This window comes from Coenobita brevimanus, chromosome 80, assembly GCF_032717465.1.
Source record: "Coenobita brevimanus isolate Jiangsu-jjx chromosome 80, ASM3271746v2, whole genome shotgun sequence".
Lineage (NCBI taxonomy): Eukaryota > Metazoa > Arthropoda > Malacostraca > Decapoda > Coenobitidae > Coenobita > Coenobita brevimanus.
The window spans coordinates 11392615-11418769 of NC_137033.1; the positions used below are offsets into that span (position 1 = coordinate 11392615).

A 26155-nucleotide genomic window follows, 5' to 3' on the forward strand; every position below is an offset into this window, starting at 1 on the left:
CAGACTTCTGCTGGATATCTTCAATAGTGCCGAAAGGAAGAATGTGAAATTTAAGGCAGCAGCTCTGATGAGGAGAGAAAACAGGGATATCATGAGTGAGGAGTGTGTGAATAACCATAAAGGAAAGATGGTTGTGGACAGTGAGGATAATAAAGATGTTTGGAGAAAGCATTATAACCAGTTGCGTTATGAAGGATTTGACTAGAATAGGGACGGTTTGGAGTCGGTAGATCCAATGTTTGGCCCATGGCCTTTACGTGACCCTGCAGATGAGAGCAGTGCAATGCGCAGGATGCAGTTCAGGAGGGCGGGGTGTGTGTCTGGGTTGACTGCTGAAATGATGAAGACCTTAGGAGATACATGAGTGTGTTTAGTTACTGATTTGATAACATTCGATTATATATGAGCGTGTCGTGCTACGTGGCTGGCTGGAGAGTGTAATTGAAAATATGTATAAGGGAATGGGTTAAAGTCTAGGAAAGAGCAAGTCATACAGGCAAAAAACTTTTGGACCAGACAATGAAGATAATGGAGGGTGTCCTAGAAGGTGTGTTAAGGAAAAGAGTGAATATTGAGATGCAGTTTGGATTTATGCCAGACAAAGGGACCATTGATGCCATATTCACTGTCCAACTTCAGGTAAAATACATTGGAAAAACAGGGGAGCTGTAGTTTGTATTTCTTGATTTGGAGAAAGCCTTTGACAGAGTTCCTAAGGAGGTGGTGAATGGGAAATGAGAAAGCCTGAGATCGAGGAGTTCCTGGTTAGAGTAGCTATGGCAATGTGCAAGCGTGCCTGCACCCAGGTGAAAGCGAAAGAGTTCAGTGATGAATATTTCGTGAATGTTGGCGTACATCAGGAGTCAGTCTTAAGCCCTTTATTGCTTAACATGGTGATCAAAACTCTGTCATGTACCTTTTGATATGGACTCCGTTGGGAAATGTCTGCTGATGACATTATGGTGTTTGCCGAGAATGGAAGGGAGGCAGGTGAAAAATTAACGAGTGGAGAGACGGAATGGGAGACAAGGGCTTGAGAGCAAATGTGGATAAAACAAAAGCAATGATATCAGGGGCTGGTGACGGTACTGTCAAAGCAGAGGTAGTGTGACCACGTGCAGTTTTCCACAAGGGTGTGGGAAGTAACTCCATCTTGTGCAGTGTTTGTGATAAGAGGGTGCATAAGGATGTAATATTATTTGAGGAAGGCTACCAGATAATGCCGATTTCTTACGTGCAGTATGCTGGGAAGAGCATGTCGAGATTCAGACGTAAAAGGATTGATTGTGCTGGAGAATCTCTTGAGTGTGTGGAGGAGTTTTTTATTTGCGGGATATGTTATGTGATGGAGGTGGGTCAGGAGCTAGATCTGTGGCTAGATTAAAAAGTGGGTGGAGGAAATCCTGGGAGCTTATGCATCTCCTGACACTGAGAGGGTTCTCCCTCCAAGCTAAAGGCTCCTTGCTTGCAGGATATAACTGTAATGCTGTATGGTAATGAGATCTGAGCAGTAAAAGAAGAGGATGTTAGTTGGATGAAACACACAGACTGATAATTATTAGATGGATGTGCACTGTGCACTTGAATGAAAGGCCTGGGGGGTTAGGACTGCGACTGAAGAATTGAGAGGAAGGATGGAACTTGAATGTACTTATACTAGCGTAGATGAGGTGTAGATTAGAATTTGAACAAGTTAAGAGGATGGAAGATGACAGTTGGATGGGGAAGGTGTGATATGTCAACGCTGAGGGTAGGGTTGCCAAAGGCGGACCCAAACAGACCTATAGTAGAACAAAGTAATTTTTTTTTAATGCAAGGAAGAAAGCGCCAAAGGCTGCAAGCCCTCAAGGACTCTCCCTCCAAGAAAAACACAAAATAACAGAAAGCCCAATTCAAGATCCGTTCATATCGAAATTCCTGGACACACACTTCATTCAATAGACTGGAAGTCATAGGAAGTAGGAATACCGAGGGAGAAAGACAGTTTCAGAGTTGACCTGTTGCATACAAGAAGGAATGGGACAAAGTTAACTCTTGCAGTTAAGAGTTGGACAGAAAATGGATGAGAGTTTGCTGCTAGACGGGTGCTACGCGCCTGCTATAGTGGTTGAAGGATGCAAGGAGACAGTTCAGAGGAACAGTGACCATTTACCTAGCGGCAGGAAAGAGATAAAGATCCAACAGTGCAGCGTGGAGACAGGATGAAGGGAGCCAGTAAAAGGAGCAGAGTTAAGACGAATAACCTATGCTCCACCTCGTTGAGAAGAGCTGTATGTGTAGAGCCTCCCCACACATGAGTTGTATTCTACACAGGGCTGAATAAAGCCCCTGTCTAAAGTCAACAACTGTGCAGGGGTAAAGAAGGCAAGGAGTCGGCTTAGCATACCCAGTCTCTCGGAAACAGAATGTACAAGAGAGGTAACACGACCTTTCCACGATAAATCCCGAGAAAATGAAACCCCCAGAAGCTCAAAAGTTGGATATTGTTAAAAATCAGAGGATACTCCTTCAAAAGATTTTGACGGGTTGAAAGTGGTAAGAACTGATTTTCTAAGGCATTAAAAAGAACAAGATTGCTTCTGCCCCAATCAGAGATACGAGCAAAGTCAAACATTGTTTGTGCCATAGCCTCAAACCTTGTCCGCTGAAGTAACTGCTGAGTTGGACGCTGAGAGAAGCTGATGGATGAGTGAAGGGTGGAGTCATCAGCATATGAGTGGATAAAGCTAGATGTCCAGCTTAGGTCAATGATGAATAGAAGAAAGTGAGCTGGAGATAAGGCAACACCCTGAGGAACAGCACCATTAAGCTCTATGAGAACGGTTACAGTCCACAACAGGAGCTAAAGAAGGACCAGAAAGGAAGCAAGAGATGAAGGCACAGGCAGAAGAACATAAATCGTAAGAGGACAGTTTGGAAATCAAAGAGATCACACTCGATCGAAAGTCTCCAATTTGTCGAATGCAATGGTAAAGCTTTCACTTAAGTCCCAAAAGGAGGATGCCCATGAGTCTGAAAGGAAGGTGACAAGATAGCCAGTGGGGCGTCCATGGCGGAACCCATACTGACGATGGGAAAGAAAATTCTGATAGGAAATATGCTTTTTTTTTTTTTCTTATGAAGAGATTCAAAAACTTTAGAAAAACAGGATGTTAAAGCAATTGGGCAATAGTTAGAGGGCCGGGTATAGTCACTCCTATTTGGGACAAACTGACTGAGAGCAAACTTCCACTGAGAAGGAAAGGTACAGGCTGACAGACAAAGGCTAAATTGTTTACCTAGACGGGGTGGAAACACACAAGCAAACTTCTTGAGGACAACAAGAGGGACCCCATGAAGCCTATATACCTTGTTAGTATTGAGGTGCAGTGTTAGCAGAAAATACATCAGTTGAAGAAATTTTAATGTCAGCCATGAGAATGTCAAGGGGTGGAGGGGAGGGGGGGGGGCAGCGATGGAGGAATAGCACTTGAATCATCTAAGGTTGAATTGAAGGAGAAAGTTTGAGTGAAGAGTTCTGTTTTATCAGTAGAAGTAACAGCTACAGAGCCATCAGAGCGGAAAACAGGAGGGGATGATAATGAAATAAAGTTGTTCGAAGGGTTTTTGACAAGGTGCCAGAAGGAGCATGAAGAATTGGAGTAGGAGAGTTTAGAGCATTTAGTATGAATCATGTTTTAGGAGAGCAAAGAACAGACTTACTGTAGCCCGATTCCGGGCAAAAACATAAAAGAGATGAGACTCAAGGGTGGGTTGGCTCCAGCACCTTATGTGGGCCCTCTTGTAGTGGAAAGCATTAGAACAAGTTAGTTTGCTTTAACCAATTTTTTTTTTTTTTTTTTTTTGTCACAGGATAAAAGAAAGGAATCTATGCTTCCATATCCGGGAGAATAGCCCCCGTAATGTGCAAGGCAAACTTACATTGCTCTTGGCCATGGAAGCAATAATTATTCCAAGGAAAATCAAAGTAATACTGCCTGACGGGCTCCCAATCAGCAACTCCAAAGCGCCATGGCCGTCGCTTCTTAGGAGGGTCCACAGGCCTTGATGGAGCGATAAGACATGTTAAGGTATTAAGGCTGTGATCGGAGGAGCCCAGCTGAGAGAAAACACAAACAGCATTAGCAGAAGCATTATTTGTAACGAAAATGTCAAGTTATGTTTAAATTCACTCCAAGGTGGTCAGGGATATGGGTAGAGAGCTGTACAAGTTGCTCTCTGTCATTATGGGTAGAAAAGATGTTGCATGCTCACCAGGTGGATCAATGAAATGAAAGGATAGCCAAAGCTGTTGGGAACGCGGAGATCACCTAGAATGGAGATTTCAGAGAAAGGAAAAATTTATATGATGCGTTCCATCATAGAAATAAGACAGTTAAAGACTTTTTCATAGTAAGTAGAATTAGGGGATAAGTACACAGGACAGATATATCTAGTCAGAGAATGACAGGATAGCCGAAGCCAGAGAGTACAGGGTGACCTCAGGGATAAGGGACTGAATGGGGAGGCTGATAGACATCGAGCAACATGAAGAGCCGCCATTATGTGACCAAGGCCAAAGCATGCGAGCATGTTGGAGCCTTTATATATGAAACTATAAGCCCCATACATAAGCATACCTTTACACACATACATAGCCTACACACGCATGTACACAATCAAACAACACAACCATATAATTCACAGGGCTATATTCAAAGTGGCATAAGAGAATTCGTAACGCTTTTTACATAGCTATTTACATTTTGCACCTTGATATCCACTTCTGTGCTCTTTCTATCTCTTGTCGACAGTTTACAGGACAATCTGAATCTATAGTAGGTGAAAGAGGCAAAATAAATCGCATAGGAAGAGGTACAATGGCTCCTGTGCCACTTAGATACACTTCACGCCACACCATAGCTATTACAAAAACTTCCGTCACCACTTCAGCATACACACCTTGACCTCTTCACTAAAATAACCAATTTCTGACATTTTTTGCTGGTTCGAGACTATTTTGCGACCACTTTGGCCGAAATTCTCGTCGGATAAGGAGGCTCCCTAACACCTCCTCCTAAAAGTTTAGTTTGCTTATTACACCCTATTATACTTTTCCGTGTTAAGCAAAAATCTTCCAATATCGCCATACTCTCCATAACATACACAGATATTAACCAGCCGTATAAAAAACTAACCACAAAGGATGAGGTAATAGGGAACTTCCAACCGACGAGAAAGCTGACTTTGAAGCCGTGACGTAATTTATTTATCTTTGCCATCTTGAGGCGACTTAATTCAGACTTAAGAGAGCAGTAGTGAAAGGGTTAATGAAGGTTGTAGCCGGTATTCTCGTCAGTTAAGGAAGCTCCTTAACACCTCTCCTTATGCGATTTATTTTGCTTATTACTCCCTACTGTCCTGTTCTGGGTTTTACAAATCCTTCAAACATGGCCATACTATGCATAATTAACATACAAAACGATATCAGCCAGTTGTATAAAATAATAATTCGGTGAGGAAGAGATGTTTGGGTGTTTGTTTAACCGACCAGATTATGAGCCCTTACAGTTCGAGTAGTCTCCCTCAAGCTAAATAAAGCCGTCCAGAGATAAAGAATAAACCAAGAATGCGCTAAAATAAACTCTGAAAAGGTTTAATATAATACTTGCTAACTCCAGACGTTTTACTCACCTCAGATTTTTTCGAACCGGAGCGCTTAGATATGGGCACGTATTGGTCTAGTAAGGGTACTCCCTAACACTTCTTTCTAGGAGACTTTACTTTTTTGGAAGCACCATGTTAGTCTCCTTTTGTTCTTTATCTATGCGGAAGGGATGATGGAGACTGCAATAAAATTTGAGGGGGAGGAGAAACAGTGTAATGAGGGGGAATTTGGTGAAAAGTTGGAAGTTAGAGAGAGAGAGAGAGAGAGAGAGAGAGAGGGAGAGAAATGAGAAAAAGAAAGAAGAGGAGAGAGAGAGAGAGTGAGTACTGTATCTTATTCCTACTACCACGAACGGTTTTATTCAGCTAGAGAAATCCTAGGGTTAATAAAGATATAGTCAATGCTTCGTATACTAAAAGTCTATCCTGATGGGAATCAGATCGTCTTCATATACGAAGAATATAATAATAATGGTAACAGAGAGAAGGGATTGACAATCAGGGAAGTGTGTATAGCAGTAAAAATATTTATCAGCGGAAACGCATAAGGATGAATGACTGAATGAATACGTGTAAGCGTGTGTGTATGCGTGCATGTATCCACATTTCTGTGTGTACATGTGTATTACCTGAAAAGCATGTGTGTATTCATGTGTATATGATGTCCATTAATGTATGATTGCGTATGTATGAGTGCATGCCAATGTGCATTTGGATGGGTATTTATATGAAGTGTGCACTGATGCAGATGCAAAATATATATTTATATAGGTATGTAAATTCATGTGTTCATATATGTTTTTGTATATGCAGATATGCGCATCTGCATTAATGTGTACGCATCTTCTTGTGTATTATGTACGTACGCAATTATGTATGTACGAACATATGTACTTATTCATGAATATATGCGTTTATATATGTATTAATATGTGCCGGTATGAATGTGCGTTTGTATATACGAATGGACAGTACTTGTGCATGAAATGTATGCATGTATATATGTACGTATATATGAATGTTGGCGTGTCTATGTGAATAGTATTCAAGAACAGATGTACATTCGTATGTGTAGTTATATATATATGAAAGTACTTTCGTACGTGAGCATTTATGAACGTGTGTGTGTCTGCACCAAACACACACCAAAGTTTCTGTATCCCCCTCGGTGGAAGGAAGTGGAAGTCAGGGTTAGAGAGAGGGCAGGCGAGCGGACAACCGTGAGTGGTAGTTTGGTATTGAGCTACGAGAAGAATGGTAAGAAATTTGATGGATTCGAAACATTTCCGTGCTCTTTGCCTGCAAAACATAATGCGTTCGTAACATACATTGCATATATTATAACAGACTACTAAGTTGTTATGGAGTTCTGTGAAACTGGTCCAGACACGACCCATCATTTTCGGATCCTCATCATACAAATAAAGCACCGAGCCCGTTGCATATAAGCAGCGACTGGTTATTATCACTGCAGTGATAATTTTTGTGAATGTTATTCCTGGATTGTCTATAGCTATAATATAGAATGATTGTTGATTTAATTCTGATTACCACAGTAGATATGCGGATGGTTGTATATGTTAAAACTATTTTATGTGGACAAATAAACCACATTGTCATGGGCAGCGGAGAGCATTCACCAATAATTAACTATAACAAGGCGAAATTAGAAAAAATATTATGAGACAACGAAGATACAGCTGTGGTATCCTGCTCCACCTCGTTATCCAGTCCTTAATTGTTGCTTCACATCATACGTGCGTTATTTTATTTCAATCTCTGCCTCTTCTACTACTCTTACTCCCCGTTATCCTCTTACTGCGAGCCGTCATATTCCTTAGGGGATTTCTAGTCGTCCGGTCTTATAACCACTACGGTATTATAATATTTCTCACATCATCACTCCCACCCAAAGTTAGCACAAGATTGCTGTATCTGTCATTGCCATTATTGGCAGTACCACTTACTAACCCCGTTTTCCCACTGGTTGTGCCTAATTTCCCTCAGTACTAATACTGCTCCTCCTACTAGTAATCCACTATAAATCTGCGTAATAATACATATGATTGTCCTTGTGTCCGTGTGTATCTGCTAACCACATTGCCTCTGTTCCATCGTCAACAACTCGTCACTTACCCCCACATCTACACCAGTTGCACCCCCCTCTTCCCAGCCACCATCGACCCCCCTTCTCCCCCACTGCGACACCACACTACCCCTCACCTCATCCCTGGGCCATCAGGTCTGTTGTCCACCTTTTTACCGGGGAATATACGTGGTATGCATTAATAATAACAATTATGATAACAACAACAGATGTGTAGTCTTCCTGACATATAAAAATTGCAGACCCAGAATGTGCCTGTATAACGAGGCACTGACATATTAACCAAAGATCCGATCACAGACCGTTCTCATGATTACCACTGGACTTTCCCTATGGCACTTCATCATGGTAATACAACCCATTGTAGTCTTTTGTGGGATCACTACAACTGTTTGGGAAAAACAACATAGTGCACGACATGCCTACAACCCAGTAAAATACGCTTGTGAAGTTTCACTGACATCCATCAAATTACATAGAAGTAGTTAGTGGACAAACAAACAAACGACTGGACAAGGCCGAATGTCTGGCATCAGTATATGACGACCTAACAAAACTTACCATCCTGCTTTGCAGGCGCAATCATAGATATAGGAATAATAATAATAATAATAATAATAATGATAAATATAATAAATAATAATAATAATAATAAATAATAATAATAATAATAATTAATAATAATACTTACTATTAATTATTATTATTAATTATTATTATTATTATTATTATCATTATTATAAAAAATTACAATAATGTTATTAGGCACAATACAGAGGAGGCCAAACAATGAAAATCATGTGTTGATGCAATGCAGTATCGGTTTGCCATGACAGAAGGGTGGGTTGCTGTCTAACATTTAGTTAGTATTACTATAACCCTATCATTACAGCATATTATAGCACTGTTTGGATTCATATGTCAAAGCTTTGTTCACGTGTTTTATCGGGATGATTATGGTGCTTGTCCTCTATATCGTGCCTAATAACATGTAATTACTTCTACTTCTGCTGCTACTACTATTACTGCTACTACTACTACTACTACTATTACTGCTACTACTACTACTACTACTACAACTACTACTGTTATTATTATATTATTATTATTATTATTATATTATTATTATTATTATTATTATTATTATTATTATATTATTATTAATTATTATTATTATTATTATTATTATTATTATTATTATTATTGCTATGATCACACCTGCAAAGCAGGGTGGTAAGTTTTGTTAGGTCGTCATATACTGATGCCAGACATTCGGCCTTGTCCAGTCGTTTGTTTGTTTGTCCACTAACTTCTTCTATGCAATTTGATGGATGTCAGTGAAACTTCACAAGCATATTTTACTGGGTTGTAGGCATGTCGTGCACTATGTTGATTTTCCCAAACAGCTGTAGTGATCCCACAAAAGACTACAATGGGTTGTATTACCATGGTGAAGTGCCATAGGGAAGGTCCAGTGGTAATCATGAGAACGGTCTGTGGTCGGATCTTTGGTTAATATATCAGTGCTCAGTAATATAGGCACGATTTGGGGCTGCAATTTTTATATGTAATATTAGGAAAACAGCACATCTATGTTGTAGCTGTTATTATCATGATTATTATTATTAATGCATACCACGCATATTCACCTGTAAACGGGTGGACAACAGGCCTGATGGCCCAGGGATGAGGTAAGGGGTAGTGTGGTGTCGCAGTGTGGGAGGAGTAGGTCGATGGTGGCTGGGGGAGAGGAATGTAGGCCGTTTCGGCCACGGACGTTTGGGCCATGGACCACCAACCTAAGACGTTTTGAAGTGTTTTGAACATTACCTAACCTAATAACCTATGCTATACATTCCGTGGCCAAAACGTCCTAGGGTGGTGGCCAACGGCTCAAACGTCCGTGGCCCAAACGTCCGTGGCCGAAACGTCCGTGGCCCAAACGTCCGTGGCCCAAACGTCCGTGGCCCAAACGTCCGTGGCCCAAACGTCCGTGGCCCAAACGTCCGTGGCCCAAACGTCCGTGGCCCAAACGTCCGTGGCCCAAACGTCCGTGGCCCAAACGTCCGTGGCCGAAACATCCGAACACGGGGAGAGGGGGGAGGGGTACAACAAGGGGTAGCTATGGGGGTAAGTGACGAGTTGTCGACTATGGGACAGGGGCAATGTGGTTAGCAGATACACACGGACATAAAAGACAATCATCTGAATTATTATACAGATTTTTAATGGATTAGTAGTAGGAGTACCAGTAGCAGTATTGTGAGGGAAATTAGACACAATCAGTTGGAAAAGGGGGGTTAGCAGTGGCAGTGCCAATAATGGTAGTAACATTCAGCAGTCTTGTGCTAGCTTTGTGTGCGAGTGATGATGTAACAAATACAATAATACAGTAGGAGTTAGAGGCCCGGACGACTAGAAACCCCCTAAGGAACATGACGGCTCGCAGTTAAGAGGATAACGGGATGTAAGAGAAATAGAAGAGGCAGAGATTGAATTAAATAATGCACGTATGAGGTGAGGCAATAATTAAGGACTGGCTAATGAGGAGGAGCAGGATACCACAGCTGTATCTTCGTTGTCCCATAATATTTTGTGTTGTTTCTAATTTCGTCTTGTTTTAGTTAAGTATTGGTGAATGGTCTCCGTTGCCCATGACAATGTGGTTTTCTCGTCCACATAAAATACTTTTAACTTTTATAACATCCGCACATCTACTGTGGTAATCAGCATTAAATCAATAATCATTCTACAGTACATTACAGTATAGCTATAGACAGTCCAAGAATAACATTCACAGGAATTATCACTGCAGTGATAACTAGTCGCAGCTTATATACATCGCACTCGGTGCTTTATTTGTATGATGCGGATCCGATACAGTTGGGCCGGGTCTGGACCAGTTTCACAGGACTCCATGATAATATAGTAGTCAATGTTATATGCTATGTATGTTACGAACGCATAATGTTTTGCAGGTGAATAGCTTGAAAATTTTTCGAATCCAATGCCATTACGTTTCTCATCATTCTTCTCATAGCTCAGTACCAAACTACCACTCACGGTTGTCCGTTCGCCTGCCCTCTCCCTAACCTTGACTAACACTTCCTTCCACCGAGGGGGATACAGAAACTTTGGTGCGTGGGTGTACGTGTAAATTTTTGTATGCATGTATGTTATATGCAAGCATGCCAGTGCGTATAAATATGTATGTATTAAAATATGTATGCATGCTTGCCAGTGCGTATGAATATGTTTCCAAGCTGATACATGCATGTATAAATATGTATGTGTATATGTGTGCATGTGTGTTCATTTGCATGTATGCTAGCGTGTACGTCAGTGAGCGCAGGCGCACTTGTGTGACTGTGTGTGCATGTATGCTTATGTTTTTGTGTGTACGAGTGTGTAAGTGTTTGGAAATACTTTAGACAGTATGCAAATGAAAGTCAGTGAACATATACTTTGAGAAAAGGTAGATTATAATCCAAAAAATCAAAAAGTGCCATTGAATTATTTAAAAAAAAAAAATCAGTTAAATCCTTTCAAAATTAATCAAAAGCAAGGTACACCAGCAGTACAAAATACCTGCATGCAGAATCAAGTAGAATAACCTTACTTTCGAGTGGTGGTGGGGGTGAGGCGAGGTTATGATGGTTGGGGTTGTGGTAGTTGTGGTTATAGTGGTTCTTCTCAATTTGTGTTCTATCTTCTGTTCTCCTGTCTTGTCATTTATCCTCTTTTCTCTCTTCATCGTCAACTCTTCAGGTCCATGTCAATCTGAAAAAATAAAGTCATTAACACAGGCTCTTCAGACAGCGAATAGGAACAGAACATTCTCCATCATAACCATCTCAACAAAATTCTGGGAAATGTAAATGTTCTGCTACGTTTACAGTTTATCATTACACCACTAACTAGTTCACTGAAGTGGTAAAGACAGAAATAATAACGGTAACATTGTTGAGCATGGTGGTGGTGGTGCTGGCTGTGGTGGTGTGGTGGTAGTGATGCAGGTGCTGAGGTGGTGGTGATGCGGGTGTTGAGGTGGTGGTGATGCGGGTGTTTAATCGGTGGTGATGATAGATCATTAATGGTGGTGGTGGCGGTGGAGGCGGCAATTAGTGGTTGTGGCGGGGGGGAGGTTATGGGCGGGTGGTTGTGGCGATTGCGTTGGTACTGCAGCTGCGATTTTCTTGAGCCTTTGACTTCTGTCCTGTTGTGTTGTCTTGTCCTTACTTCTTTAGCCATCCTGGTCAAAACTCAACTGAAAAGAACAAAATTAGTAACGGAATAATAGTAGCTGTTTTGATTATTATAACAATTGTAACAACAGAAATAATAACAGTAATGAGTAATAATAGCCATAATAATAGCAATCATAGTATCAGCACTAATACCAATAGGAAAATTAGGTAAATGTACATTTTACTTTAAGCAGCAAACATAAGACGTATGTTTGCCGGAGAATCATGATCATAGCAATACCAATAACAGAGCAGCAGTAATAATACCAGTAGCCATACCAATAGCAATAACGATACTAGCAACAATAATCATTGTAACTGTAGTAATAATAACAATAATAGCATCAGAATTACATTCTGCAACAAGCACTTAGATAAAACAATACCTGCGCTAGCTAGCTGGTTTACTGGCCGAATTTTGCCTCTGCCCTGTGTCCTTGGCCTGCAACAGATTACGGCGCGTATCGTGATAGTTTTCAGAATAAGTCGCAAAGTAAGAGTTGCTGTGAAGCCCCTATGCCACCTAGATGAACCATTATGAAACTATCAAAGAACCATACTCAACCACATGCTTCTCAGACAGTTTGTATTTCGGAAAGCACACTAACCTAGTAAGACACCTCTCATTCTGGCCTAAGTCCATCCATGTTTACTAACTGGCATATGAGACTGTTCTAAACAGTATATCGTGATTTTCTTAATTACTTAGGTCCCAGAAAATCAATCGGTACTCCTTCCTCCACAGCACGGCTCTACTTGAAACAAATTCACACTACACCTACCCTCCAAACTTAAATTAACTCGTATAGGCTCACACGCATATTAACCTACTATCCATTTCAGAGGCGGAGTTGCGCTGTTTATCGCAAATATCTCCTAAACTAATTGTTGGATCAGTATGGTATTTCAACACACTACTTTTGACATCCGGGCCTAATTTATGACCCTTAAACCATATTGCTATTTATGTTATGTGAGGAGTTTACTCGTGAAAAATAACAGAAAGTCGACTAGTCATGTTGACGCATTCGAAGGAAAGTGTTGCCCCCCCAACACCCTCCCAAACTATTCCTTAACTACCCCTACTTCTCCCCCTTCTCGTCCTCGTTATCCCTCCTATTCTCCCCGAGCTCCTCGCCTCCTTCATCACTCTTGTGTCCCTCCCTCATTATCCCAGCACTGTATTATAATGTAAGACTGTTATGTAGTTGTACACGTATTGATATGATTATTTGCAATGGATGCAAGTCGTATTTTGCGTAGAAAGTACTGTACATCAGGATGATTACGTACATGTAATAGAAGCTATGCCTATATGTTTGCAGTGTTTATGGTCAACCATTGAAATTCACGAATTACAAATTGTATCACTTGTTGCCTGAACCTTCTCGGAGAAGTTATTACTATTATTACAATACTGTGTATTCATCCTAAAATGTCAACATGGTCCAGTTGATATATATTGTTTTACCTGTCTCTATTTATATTATTACAAAATTATAAACTCCAATGCTCTATTGTATATGATGCGTAATATTCATTAATATATACATACATACATCGTCATTTTATTGTAAATACTATTACATACATTCCATTACATTTATTAAGTTGGAAGGGGAAGGGGGGGTACCTCAGAGAGGGGGGAAGTGATACGGGAGACTGAGGATATTCAATGAAAGCATAAATTGCTTATTGAAAATAAAAGATGAACAAATAAAGCAACCATGAACGATTTTATTTGGTTGCCCAAAAACAAAACTGACTTCATATTTTTGGTAACCGTAGATACATCGGTAATGATACGGCCATAACAACGTAATTAGCCAATGATTTTATGGTCGTTTGACCCACTTTGGTTTTCATGGCCACACACAACAGTAGGTAACTGTTAAATAATATTACTAATGTATGATAAGTATATACATACTGTCATATTCAAATATTATGTATGCAATTAGAATGAAAAAAGAAAACGGAAGTGCAAAGATGGGAGAGGGATGGTGTGACTGGGAGTGAAGAGGGAAACGGGGAGGGGGTGAACGCGATATTGGGGGGTAGGGAAGGAATGGTCAGAGGGTTGTTCAGGGTGTTAGTGGAGGAGCTACCCCACACAGTCGCACTCGTCCGATTTTGTGTAACACCTTAGATTTGATGACTGGATTAGGCTTAATATCCTTCAGTAAACTCCTAATGTAACATATGTAGCAGTATGGTTTAAGGGTCATAAATTAGGCCCGGATGTCAAAAGTAGCCTACTGTGTTGAAATATCATACTGATCCAACGATTCGCTTAGGAGATATTTGCGAAAAACAGCGCAACTCCGCCTCTGAAATGGATAGTAGTCTATATTAAGATACTATGAGTATTTGTACATATTAATTACCCTTAATGAAGAAAAAATGTCCCAGAGAAGCCGTCTACTGCTTCCACCTTAAGAGCACAGCCTTCACTGGACGCATCGAATGTGACGTCAAGAATTCGCCTCGATACTCGGATGCCTCTCTATTCGAAAATCTAAACCTAACGCCTAACCAACGACTCAATCAGGCGATGAATGAAAACGGGAGATTAAGAGAGAACGTTAGACAATGAAAGTCTTAGAAAGAACGCAAAGAGAGGATAAGCTGAAGAAAGCGTAAGTTTAAAACAGAATTTGAGCTTATGACTAAAGAGACAGACAAAGGAGGAAGTAGAGTTGTGGTGTTGATGTGGATGTGGAGTTCCGTGGAGACATACAGACAAACCAGGAAATCAAGGAGCGTTGCGATGGTCATGTTGATGTGGATGTGGAGTTGCGTTGAAATACAGACAGACAAGTGAGAAAGTAAAGGAGCGTTGCAGTGGTGATGAGGATGTGATCGGAAATTTTAAGAGAAATACATTGAGATGGTTTGGCCATGTGGAGAGGATGGAGAATGGGAGACTTATCAGATGAATGTATGTGCATCAAGTGGAGAGCGAGCAAAGGGAGGCTGAGGGCGCATACCTCTGCCAACCCTTATTATGTATGCATTTATGCATTTAAGTATGAATTTGTAGGAGTATACATGTATGTATGTATGTATGTATGTATATACGAGTTTTTTTACTAACCAATATCATTTTCACTGCTGGCATCAGATAATAAAAACTACCTTGAAAAAAAAATGAGGCCAGTCTAACACCTGGAAACTCCATACCACTAAAACAGTTCAGTTGGCGGTGATTGGGCAGTGATATATAGGGGGTGGAGAGAGGACAGCCCGACATAAGACCCAGACACCTCAAAAATGGAACGTCCTCTCGGATATATGGTAAGAAGATTGAATTTTGATGATGGGTGAGAGGGTTTCAGTTGCTGGCGTCGGTGGTGGTGGTGTGTGTGTGTGTGTGTGTGTGTGTGTGAATAAAAATATAACTTCAGTTGGTGATGTTGACTGGTTTGTGTGTGTGTGTGTGTATGTGTGTGTGTGAGTGCGTGTAAATATCGAGCTCTTAATGCCGTATACAGACAGGCAAGCTTCAGTTGGCGGTAGTGTTAGTTGTGGTGGGTGTGGTGTGTGATGCTATGCTGGACCCACAAGCCAGAACGAAGAGTCAGGCAGCAGGGACACAGGGACACCGACACAACACACTCCCTCCATGGAAGCTTCACCGCGGGAAGACATCTGGCTAGATGTAATTTAAGCATGCTAGCAGTCTGATAGAACAAAACAGGGATACTGAATAGAAGACAAATCAGGCAAATGGAGTGATGAGAAATTGCACAGGTGTGCTATAATGTACATATGCTGAGGTCGTGACAGTGAGACAAAAGTTACAAAACAAGGTCAAAGAGAAAAGCATAAGAAAGGAAGCGAAAGAAATTATAAAAAATAGCCCAAAGCTAACGAAGGTATCAGCTGAGATTAACAACTCTATGATAACCACTACTAAAAATAAGGAAGAAACAAGAAACAGGCTCTCTCCAGACCAAAACGAGATGGTAAATATAATGAACACTTAGAGCTGTGCTCAATCCATGCTGAGTGTTTATGCAATTACCTACTTTGGAAGTAGTCACGGTATATGTACAGTACGTTTTACTTTAAGTAGCAAAAAGACCTTACCAATTCAGTTTATATTCCTCCAGTTTGATTTATGTATTTTTCTGTTTTCAGGGTGGTAAATGACATTTTCTTGCTGAAAATTTTCCCCCGTTTGTCATCACGTTCCTTAAGCCGAACGCTTCTTTATTGTACCATCGCCGTACCTACTGTTTGTTTCCGACGTAATAGAAAATTAGACGTACTCAAAGGTGGATTTTGTTTCCCATTTCCCAATCGGAGACTGGTTTAGGTCAGGTTAATTTATCAAGTAAAGTTAAGCTAGGTTAGGTTAGGTTTAGCTGTCACAGACCACGATAGTCCCTTCCGCCATTACGCTGATGAATCAAACAAGAGCTGACAGCACAACGTTGCGAAAAACTGGGAAACAGATTTAGCAAGACGCATTCATTTACCATCCCAGTAATAACAAGAAATATATAAGACTATCAGCAAGGACTGATTAGGTAAGGTGCTTCTACTGCTTAAAGTAAAGCGTGTAAGATGTCATGATATGGGTGTCCACCGAAATAACTACTAGGCAAATATTCGACATCATGCATAACAGAGATAATCCCATACTGTAACTAATGCTTAATGCAACATTTGCTTAGGATGGAAATTAACAAATATTATAAATTATAGCATTCTTTAATAATGGAATATACAGTAGGAAAAGAAAATTTTGCTTGGACCGGTAAATAGTTTCTTTAAATGATTATTATTCTAGGATAAATAAAAGTTCAATTAATAATCTTTCTTACAGGCTGTTTGTAAGAATCATTATCATTGCCTAACTCCCAGAATTAGGTAATACATATTTTTCACTATTATCTCCATGCCTGTACTCAATAACGATCTCTGAAGTGAAAGGATTAATGAAGGCTATATCTAACCCCTACAGTTTAGGGCTCCCCCAAATTGAATATCTATATTATTTTCTGAGATAATAAGTATAAAACTACATCACTGGATTCAAAGGTTAAGTGTACGATTGTAATTTCAGCTTTTTTTCCAACGTAAATCATTGGGCGACTAGAAATCCCGATATATCGTGGGGAGAATTTAACAGAGAGAGGGGACGTGAGGTTCGCTAAGGCAAGTATCGAGCCCCACCAGGAAAAATTTTGTTTCTCCTCAACCACTACCACCACCAACACTAAGTGCAGGCCTGTTCTCATTACTTCTTTTAGGCACAGCTTTAGTAACATAACTCTAAATAGTACTTAACTACCAGAGTTTATGCCAGATACCAAGATATAGCTCAAAGACGTGATCACAGCAATGCTCTAAATATAGCCGAAAACCACAACCTGCAAATCCTAAAAAAGAAAAAAAAGTAAGGATAATCACCAGAACATCGCTAAATAGGTTAAAATATGTTTGTCAATACTTGTATTTGCATTTTAAGTCAATATTTATGCAAAATAGTAGTCTGTTCAAGCGATTTGGGGATCTAAAGTCGAAACACTCAAGCACATTTTTGCTCTGAATCTGAATCCCGATTTTTAACATTAAATCAAACAAAATTTTTTGACAGGGTTCCAGATAATTAGGTGTGTATGATCCTATATGTTGATAAAAATTATAATATTTTCTGGATAAAAGTTCCGATTCTGTACCGATTCAGTAAGTGACTGCCGATTTCGTAATTTCGTAGCACAGCTCCAAAGTAGTTCTTTTTACTGAGAAATTGTGAAATATATTTTTGTGTTACATTCTTTATTTTGTGTTCAGTGCTAGCCCAAGCGCTGTGGAAAGCGTTGTTGCTGAAGGCCAAATTGAAATTAACAGAATAAATCAATAGCCTATACTGGTAGCGAGTTCGCGCTTGAAGTCCACCTAAGACTTGCCATTCTTTCTTAGGTATACCTTGAAGAAAACGGAAATTTTATGGGGCAACTAACACAAGTGGCAAAGTCATAGGTAAATTATTATCCAAAACATTCGCTATCTGCCGTGTTGTCATCGCCTCAGTTAAATTTTAATTATCTTAGATTCAGCAACACTGCAGAGAGGAAGTTATCCTCCTTGCAAATAAATCTATCGTCATTCTTCATTTCTGAGGAGCTTTTAATTTTTAAGTTTCTGTTTTCAGTGCACTTTCTGCTTTGCTAGTGTGACACTGAAGATTATGAACACTGCCCCTGATTCTGTTCATATTATGTTCTAAACTTTCATTGTACTTGTATAGGGTGCTCTATAAATATCGCTCCATTGGAAATTCATCTGGTGTGGCCGTGGGTGTGGCAGTGTGAGTAGCTAATAAATAAATGTTGCAGCACAGACTGGTAAAGCTGGCTGAACCATTCTCTCAACACACGAGAAATCATCCAAATAAGAAGAGCTTTGTATAATTATAGGTCACCCAACAGACCCTATTTGGCTAACCGAAGTGATTTACTGAATTACTAAACTTCCATCACAAGCTAAAATGTACTGCGAAGTGAAGATGATCTTTTGTGCCTTTGTTCATCGGGAGCTGTTCAACAATTTTAATATGCCGTTTTCCTATGTGGCTCATAGATTATATAAAGGATTGCCGTTATCCTGAAGGCAGCTGACTTCTGACAAACGTTTTAGAGGCATCTGAAAGCTTTACTCTTTTAGAGCAGCTAAGTTCCTGAGAGAGGTGTTGTAATGGATGACTAAAGGGTTTAGTTTGTTGCCACTCCTGCCAATTATATTTTTATTGAATGAGTGATGTCAAAAATCTTGTAACTGTAAAACCGTACAATTACTATATTTCAAGTGCTGGTGAATTTCCTTGGAAGAAGTGGCTCGTATAGCAACTTAATTAAACTTAAAATTAACCTCTAAATGCCCGAGTAATCATCTAGCAACTCTTCCCTTTTTTCAGTGTTGTATTTTCATAACTCCTGGCAAGCTACTCATTTTAAATTACTTGCCTGCCAAACAGTTTCGAAATCATACACCAACTAATACAGTAGTCTGGCAAAGATCTCAACCAGTCCATGTTAACAAGGCAGATCCACTTATCATCATAACTGTCACAATCATACCACCCCATACAGGACGGAGGCAGGTAAGATTTTTCAGACATGAAGTGTTGTAGTAACTATCAAACATCTCCAGTCAAAGGGCCCACACAGTCATTTAAATATCACTCAGATGTTCTAAATTCTAGCCCCATCTCGCAAGCGGATCTATTTGACCGTTTCGCTTTTTTTCTTTTTGTAATATGCTTTTCACACACCAGCGGGAGACATTCCATCATGAACCAAAATAAATAATAGATAAATCAATAAAAAAATAAATAAATAGCAGATAAATCAGTGCAACCATTCTATTGTGCAGTGTTAACATCTTCATATACATTCATATTTTTCTTGTCAATTCATACAATAATTAGGCCCGATTTGCTTCTTCAGGCATGGACAAAGATGGGGCATTTGCGTTTATGTAAATTAGGTTGGTGTGTGTGTGTGCGTGACAGAGAGAGAGAGAGAGAGAGAGAGAGAGAGACAGACAGACAGACAGACAGACAGAGAAGGCGTAGGGAGAGCTGAGTTGGGGAAAGAAGAGAGAGAGAGAAAAAAAAACAGGGTAAAGGGGTAGAAAAAAGGATGATGTAGAGGGGAGTGAGATAGAGGGGAAGGGGGGGGGGAGCAGAGGGGAAACTGAGAGACGTAGTACAGTAGAAGAGATGAGGGAGATATGGAAACTTCGAGCTTATTTCAAACGCAAAGACGCCCCAAACTTCCCAGACTTGAGGAAGAGAAGCGAAAGAAACAGCGTGAGGAGTGAGAGGGTCACGGTGGCAATGACGAGGTGAGGATGCTGGTGGTGGGTGGGGTCGGTGGCGAAGAAGGGGGCGACGTGGGCGAGGGTACCGTTGTTGGGGCGTGAGGGAAGGGCAAGGGCGCGACAGAGAAGACCATAGACATCCACCTGATTCACTGGGTTTGTCTCCACACCCTTGGCGAAAGCTGAAATGGAGATGTGATTTAGGAGATGAGAGAGAGAGAGAGAGAGAGAGAGAGAGAGAGAGAGAGAAGAATGATCCTGAGTGGTATTATGTGGCCAATAAATCGAAACCATCCCCTGTATTCAGTCCCTACAGCCATATACAGTAGGAGCGTTATCATTCACTCCACAACCAGGCTATATTACATGTAGGAGCTGACCCCATCACTACAACGAGTATTACGGTATATCTATGGTGCTTATTTATTTTCTGCTATCTATATTATGCATCCCCTTCAAACTGAATTTTGCACCGATGAGGAGAAAGTCACTTGCCACAGAAATTACAGATCTCTCTCTCTCTCTCTCTCTCTCTCTCTCTCTCTCTCTCTCTCTCTCTCTCTCTCTCTCTCTCTCGTTTAAACAGTACGTCTGGGAAGGAAAGACTGACATTCATTGTAGGGGAGCCTGACCTGGACCGCGGGCGTAAAGGATCCCGCGCATGTCGGGGTTGTGGCCTAGAGTGTCATCGTAGCCGTGGTTGCCCTTCAGACCCTTCATTTTCTCCACCTCCCATTTACCCGTCAGACTGATGCTGTACCCTGTGAAAGGAAGAGAGTCATCACTGTCATCATCACCATCATCATCATCACCATCATTTTTATGCCCTGGCGAAGCGTGGTATTTCCCCATGTCACAATGATGATTCTAGCTTATAAGTGTAGACGTCCATAGTTGAAACTGTAGAACGTGTTTAAATGAGAAAATGTGATAATTCTGCTTTTTAACCTTCGAACAGTGTGCGTAGGTCCACCTTAGCTTTGGTACTTTCCTATATGACCCATGTTTGGTGCTCAGTTTGGATCTTTCCATTTTAGAGGTTGAGGGGGGGGGAGGGAGGGGATTTTCAGGAAAGCCACTGAAGTAACATCATTAACTTTTCCATAGCCTTCCAGTGATAAGCGTAGGTCAACCGAATCTAGAATATTTTCCAAGATAATCCAGTTTCGGGTTCTAAGTTTGTCACCGTTTTTCAGCAGTATGGTGGTCATTTATATATATATATATATATATATATATATATATATATATATATATATATGGTGAAACAGTGCCTATTACTTTCTGATGAGCTTTCCACTGATGTGCGTATGTCCGCTTTGCACTAATAATTCCCGGCATGGCACAGTTTTCGTGTTCATTTTGGCCTTTTTTGGCTTCTTTCCAGCAAATGATGATGAACTTTAATTAAAAAAGAAAAGAAAAAATGCTTCAGCAACACCTGTTACATAACCATTCCAAAGATATTCTTATATCCTTTATAACTTTCACTGTCTCCAAAATGGCACACTTTTAATGCTGTGCGTGGTATACGCGTCCGCGCCTTACCACAAGTCTGATAGTAGGAATGTTAGGTGGACCATCTACATGTGATAGCGTTCTCGCTTGCTTACTTCTATCCCTCACTTGAAGAATAATTTCCACTCTGCTATCCAGATTAGAAAACAGATGGTGAGAGTAGGAACAGGGGACTATGGCAGCACAGAAGACCTAGTAGCATCTCTCCGTAAGTGATTCATTTGCATAGCACACGTTACCATTTTCTTGTTATTTATATCCCCTCAATATCGACATAGCTTCCATCAAAAATTGTACAAAAGAACATTGAGGTGTAATGTGCAGAATAAACCACTATGGCAAAAGCGATACAGAATCATTGGCATACGGGCCTATATCCGACTGTCATAACTGATGCTCATAGACGGGTCATGCGACCCTGGAACGAACTTGGATCTGACCAACCACCACCTCCAGTCACTTCCATAAAAACCACTGAGAAGAAAGTCCTTCCTTTGATTCCCGGTCCTCGCTGTCCTTCATGAGGTCTGTGACTGTGTAAAGCTGAATCTCATGAGACATGTCATCATCATCATCGTCATCATCATTTACCATGTGGGAGGCCAAGCAATATGTAGCAAATAGATAGTGAAATCAGAATCAAGTCTTTGGTGATCTTAAGCTCTCTGGGAGAACTCTATACACATTCTAAGAATCATTTTCACATGAGAGTAGGTGTATAGTTAATGGAGTAACCCCAGCCCAGAGCTAAGGTACAGTATTAAGACTAAACATTGAACACAAAGGTGATCAGTAACACAACCCTGAGTTAACAACAAACTCCAGAAATCCCTTGGGCTCTAACCCTTATCGACAAGGTGCGGCAGGCATGATTTAATTCAAATGACCACCAGATATCCACTTACAATGTATGTGGTTACTATCCACAGTAATATTTTTCTTTCTCATGTAGAAGAGAACATTTGGTTTATTACTCAGTGTGGAAACACCAAAAGGTAGTAACGCATCGAGTAGGTGGATGTTGTGCGTACCCACATCTATCATGGGAAGAAAATATTTGTCAGGTGTCGACCAGCTGGCACACAATGAATTTCAGGCATCACTCGCTTTTCATAAACGATTTCATTGCATAAATAGAGTCAGTCATCCTCAGCCTGAATTTTGAAAGGATGACACTGGTACAGGCTGTACTCACATCGTGTGGCAATGAGTAACAGGTTCTTCCATTAACGGCGTTACCAGCGTGGCGCCATAAAACTGTTAAAGGCGGAAGTGAAAAGAATGGGCGTGGTGAGCCAATGATTAAGTGGAATGCACTAAAGTTTTATGTACGTTGGCGATGGGACAGGAAAGTTTATCCTGTGATAATGGGTACTGGAAAGTTACTGGACTGAGTGCTCATATCTGAAAATGACCCAAAAGAATGAGAAAGGAAATGGGCGTGGGCAACAAGGGAATGGGTGAGGTTTACTGGATTGTAGTGGAAGGTGGGAAAGGGCAATGGGAGTATACCTATTAAATTGGGTGCTGTAGATTTATTGGTTTGAGAGGATTTATTCAAATTTTCCTTTAACAAACTACCATAAGCTCTCGTTGCTCTCATATACCTAGTCATGCGACTCTGGTAAAAGTAAATGAGGAGCTGAGGAAAGAGAGAGAGAGGGGTTTGTGGGAAGTGGGTCTTCTTGCCGAAATAATTAGAACCCCATAAACCAAATTACTTAGGTACTCGTATCTTGGACACTGGAAGGATGAGGTTGTTATAGGTTAGACTCACCTGGTCTGGCTATGAGTACGACCTGATGGATGAGTCTATTGTTGCGGTAGTGGTAGCGATGAGGCACCTCCTCCTTGGTGTACACGTCCACTTTACCCTTTACACCTGGACACTCACGTATTGCCTCCACCACCTGCACCACACAATATGCAGCTATAGCCTGCTTATTTCAAAATTCTGATAATCACGTCTTGTTCAGATTCTCCGTCCTACCGCCAAACGACTTTATTCAGTTTATGAATGACTTTTCGAACTTTGAGGTTAGAAGAGACTGGACAACACACACACACACACACACACACACACACACACACACACACACACACACACACACACACACACACACACACACACACACACACACACACACACACACACACACACACACACACACACACACACACACACACACAACTGTCAACACTGCCACCACCACCACCACATTCAACATCATACTCCACTACACCCACACTATCACACCTTGTGTATATGTCCCGGTGCTGGCCTAATGTTGACGAATCCACCCCTCTCCAGCACAGCCTCCACCAGCTGCCCCGCCACACACCCACCCACATCCACCTCCTCCAGCTGCCCTGGCTGCGTCCCCGTCATCCCATGGTCGCTCACAACCACCACATTGGTCTTAGATCACGTAAAATTCGGTTAGATTACGTAAAACTGATAAAACTAAGTTAGGTTACATTAGGTCAAGTTAGGTTAGACTGCAAATTGGCAAGTCTTTTCTCTCTTATTTTATATCAGCTAACGCCAGATTATTTTATTCAATTGAGAATGAGTATGGGACCCTATAAACATTAGTGCCGGAGCAATGAACTTTTTGATAGTTTGACACAAGTTTATTATCCCATTCAAGAAAAGGCCAGGAGATTTTTATTTATTCAGTTTCTTTCTTCTTTTTTTTTTTTGTATGTGTGTGTGTGTGTGTGTGTGTGTGTCTGTAACTGAGTGATTTATAGAAACCATGGAGGGTTAATGCTGACATTAGTAAGATGGAATCCTTAAAAATCATCTATACAATATTAACACCTCAAACATTGTAGTTGCCCAGATTACCGCCGTAGCAAAACTGAAAGATTGTAGTACACAAATCCTAGTGGTGGGTAGTAAAAACGTTGAGCCTAAAAACGTAATGGAAAAATCGTCAAGCTCCATTTCTGAGTTTACCTTTACACACGATAGGATAAAAGCATCATGTAATCGTACTTAGTCAGTGTGCATGTCTGGGGGGAGGGGGGGGTGCGAAGAATCTTTTATTGGCGGGAGATATTGTTCAGTTAATATTAAAGCCATTGTTGACAGTAATACCATGGAACCATGAAAACATCCTCACCTGCATACATTCATATTAGTGACACCACTTGACCCATATTCACTTGAGGAACTAAGGCTATACATACCGAGTGCAACATGTCCCTGTTGTCCATGTCCTGCCAAAGTTTATGTAGGGCTGCGTCCACGTCCTGGACTGCGCCGTTCACTTGCGAAGACTGTGGCCCGTACTTGTGGCCAAGAGTGTCCACACCGCCCTCATAAACCTGAGGCCAGTAAGCGGTATGAGTTTTATAAACAGTCTGTAGTTACCCTCTGGTGCTGGAGAGGGTCGTCTTCACGTGGTGGCCTCAGTATGACGGGGCGGTGAAGCTGTCCGGTTATTCCAGCGGCCCTCAGTTTCCTCTCTGTCCCCAGAAAAGAGGATGGGCAACATCGATCTGCATTTCACCGTTCGGGTGATCTTGGAGTTGCATCTACAGCTAGTAACTCTCTAAGGAAGACAAAGATATTAATTGTTTATTATTGCTACTACAAGATGATGTTATTCAGCATGGGAGTGGCTTCTAGTCATTCAAGGATTGAAAATCATTGTTGTTGTTATATCATGCAAATTTATTGGTCCGTGATGGCGTATACAACTCTGTTTAACACTAGCACATAAAATGGCAAAATTTAAATAAGATATTTTTTCGTGGAATCATTACCATCATCATCATAATCATCATCATCATCATCATCATCCAGTGCCTGTTACCCAGGAGTACGTATGTTAACTCTCTCAGGCATTTATGAATCATTCTCAGCAGGATGCAGATCTGACATATGGATTTGTCTCGATCAGTAAAGTGCTAAGAGATACAAGCTGAAGGGACCATGATCAGTCTCTCATCATATCTATATTACCTATTAAGCTGACAGCACAATCTATTTTCATTTATTTACTTATTTATTTAGTTAGTTACGTATTTTTTTTTTCATTCAACACACGACGGGGTTCTCGACCAGGAGCCTTTATGAGATGCTTTATTACCAGGAGGCTTTCTTAAGGTAAATAAAATCATCTGGATTTAGGAAAGCTTAGAGATAAAAAGATGTCCTCGTATTGATAGGGTTCAAGGAGATTGGAATAGCGTTTCAGAACACAATTATTTTTTTTAATGCGATGAAGAGGGAACCAAAGGCTAGAAGCCCGCAAAACAGTTCTCTCTAAGAAAAAAAAAAAAAAAACAACACATAAGAGAGCCAAATTCAAGATCCGTTCATATTGAGATGCCTGGACACACTGCGTTTGAAAGACTGGAGATCATAGGAAGTAGGAAATACAGACAGACGGAGACAATTCCTGAGCTGACCTGTTGCAGAAATGAAAGACTGGGAGTAACGGTTAACTCTTGCATTAGCGAGTTGGACAGAAAAGGGATGAGACTTTGTTGCTAGATGTGGAGGGATGCAAGCAATCAGTTAAGAGGAGCAGTGACCATGGAAGTAGCGATAGAAAACAGATAAAGAGGTAACAGTGCGGCGAAGAGACAGAGGTTGAAGGGAGCCAGTAAGAGGAGGAGAGTAAATGAGACGTAAATCCTTTAACTTCACCCAATTCAGAGGAACCGTATATGGGGAGCCTCCCCACACATGAGAGTTGTACACTACACAGGGGCGAATAAAACTCGTGTATAAAGTCAACAACTGTGAAGGGGTGAAGAAGGCATGGAGTCAGCTTAGCACACCCAA

General features: G+C 40.8%; 1 protein-coding gene across 1 annotated transcript in view; it reads right to left on the reverse strand.

Annotated features, from left to right (window-relative positions):
• Positions 1 to 201: 201 nt before the first annotated feature.
• The window catches only part of LOC145409230 (glycerophosphocholine cholinephosphodiesterase ENPP6-like), a 44112-nt gene continuing 18158 nt past the window's right edge, over positions 202 to 26155 (reverse strand). Inside the window, exons 8-15 of the mRNA XM_080279713.1 lie at positions 24550 to 24687; positions 23612 to 23773; positions 23132 to 23264; positions 20469 to 20597; positions 19773 to 20018; positions 4255 to 4310; positions 3983 to 4099; positions 202 to 348 (exon numbers count right to left, since the gene is read on the reverse strand). Coding sequence (XP_080135839.1) covers positions 202 to 348; positions 3983 to 4099; positions 4255 to 4310; positions 19773 to 20018; positions 20469 to 20597; positions 23132 to 23264; positions 23612 to 23773; positions 24550 to 24687 — 1128 coding nt within the window. The remainder of the gene's footprint in view (positions 349 to 3982; positions 4100 to 4254; positions 4311 to 19772; positions 20019 to 20468; positions 20598 to 23131; positions 23265 to 23611; positions 23774 to 24549; positions 24688 to 26155) is intronic.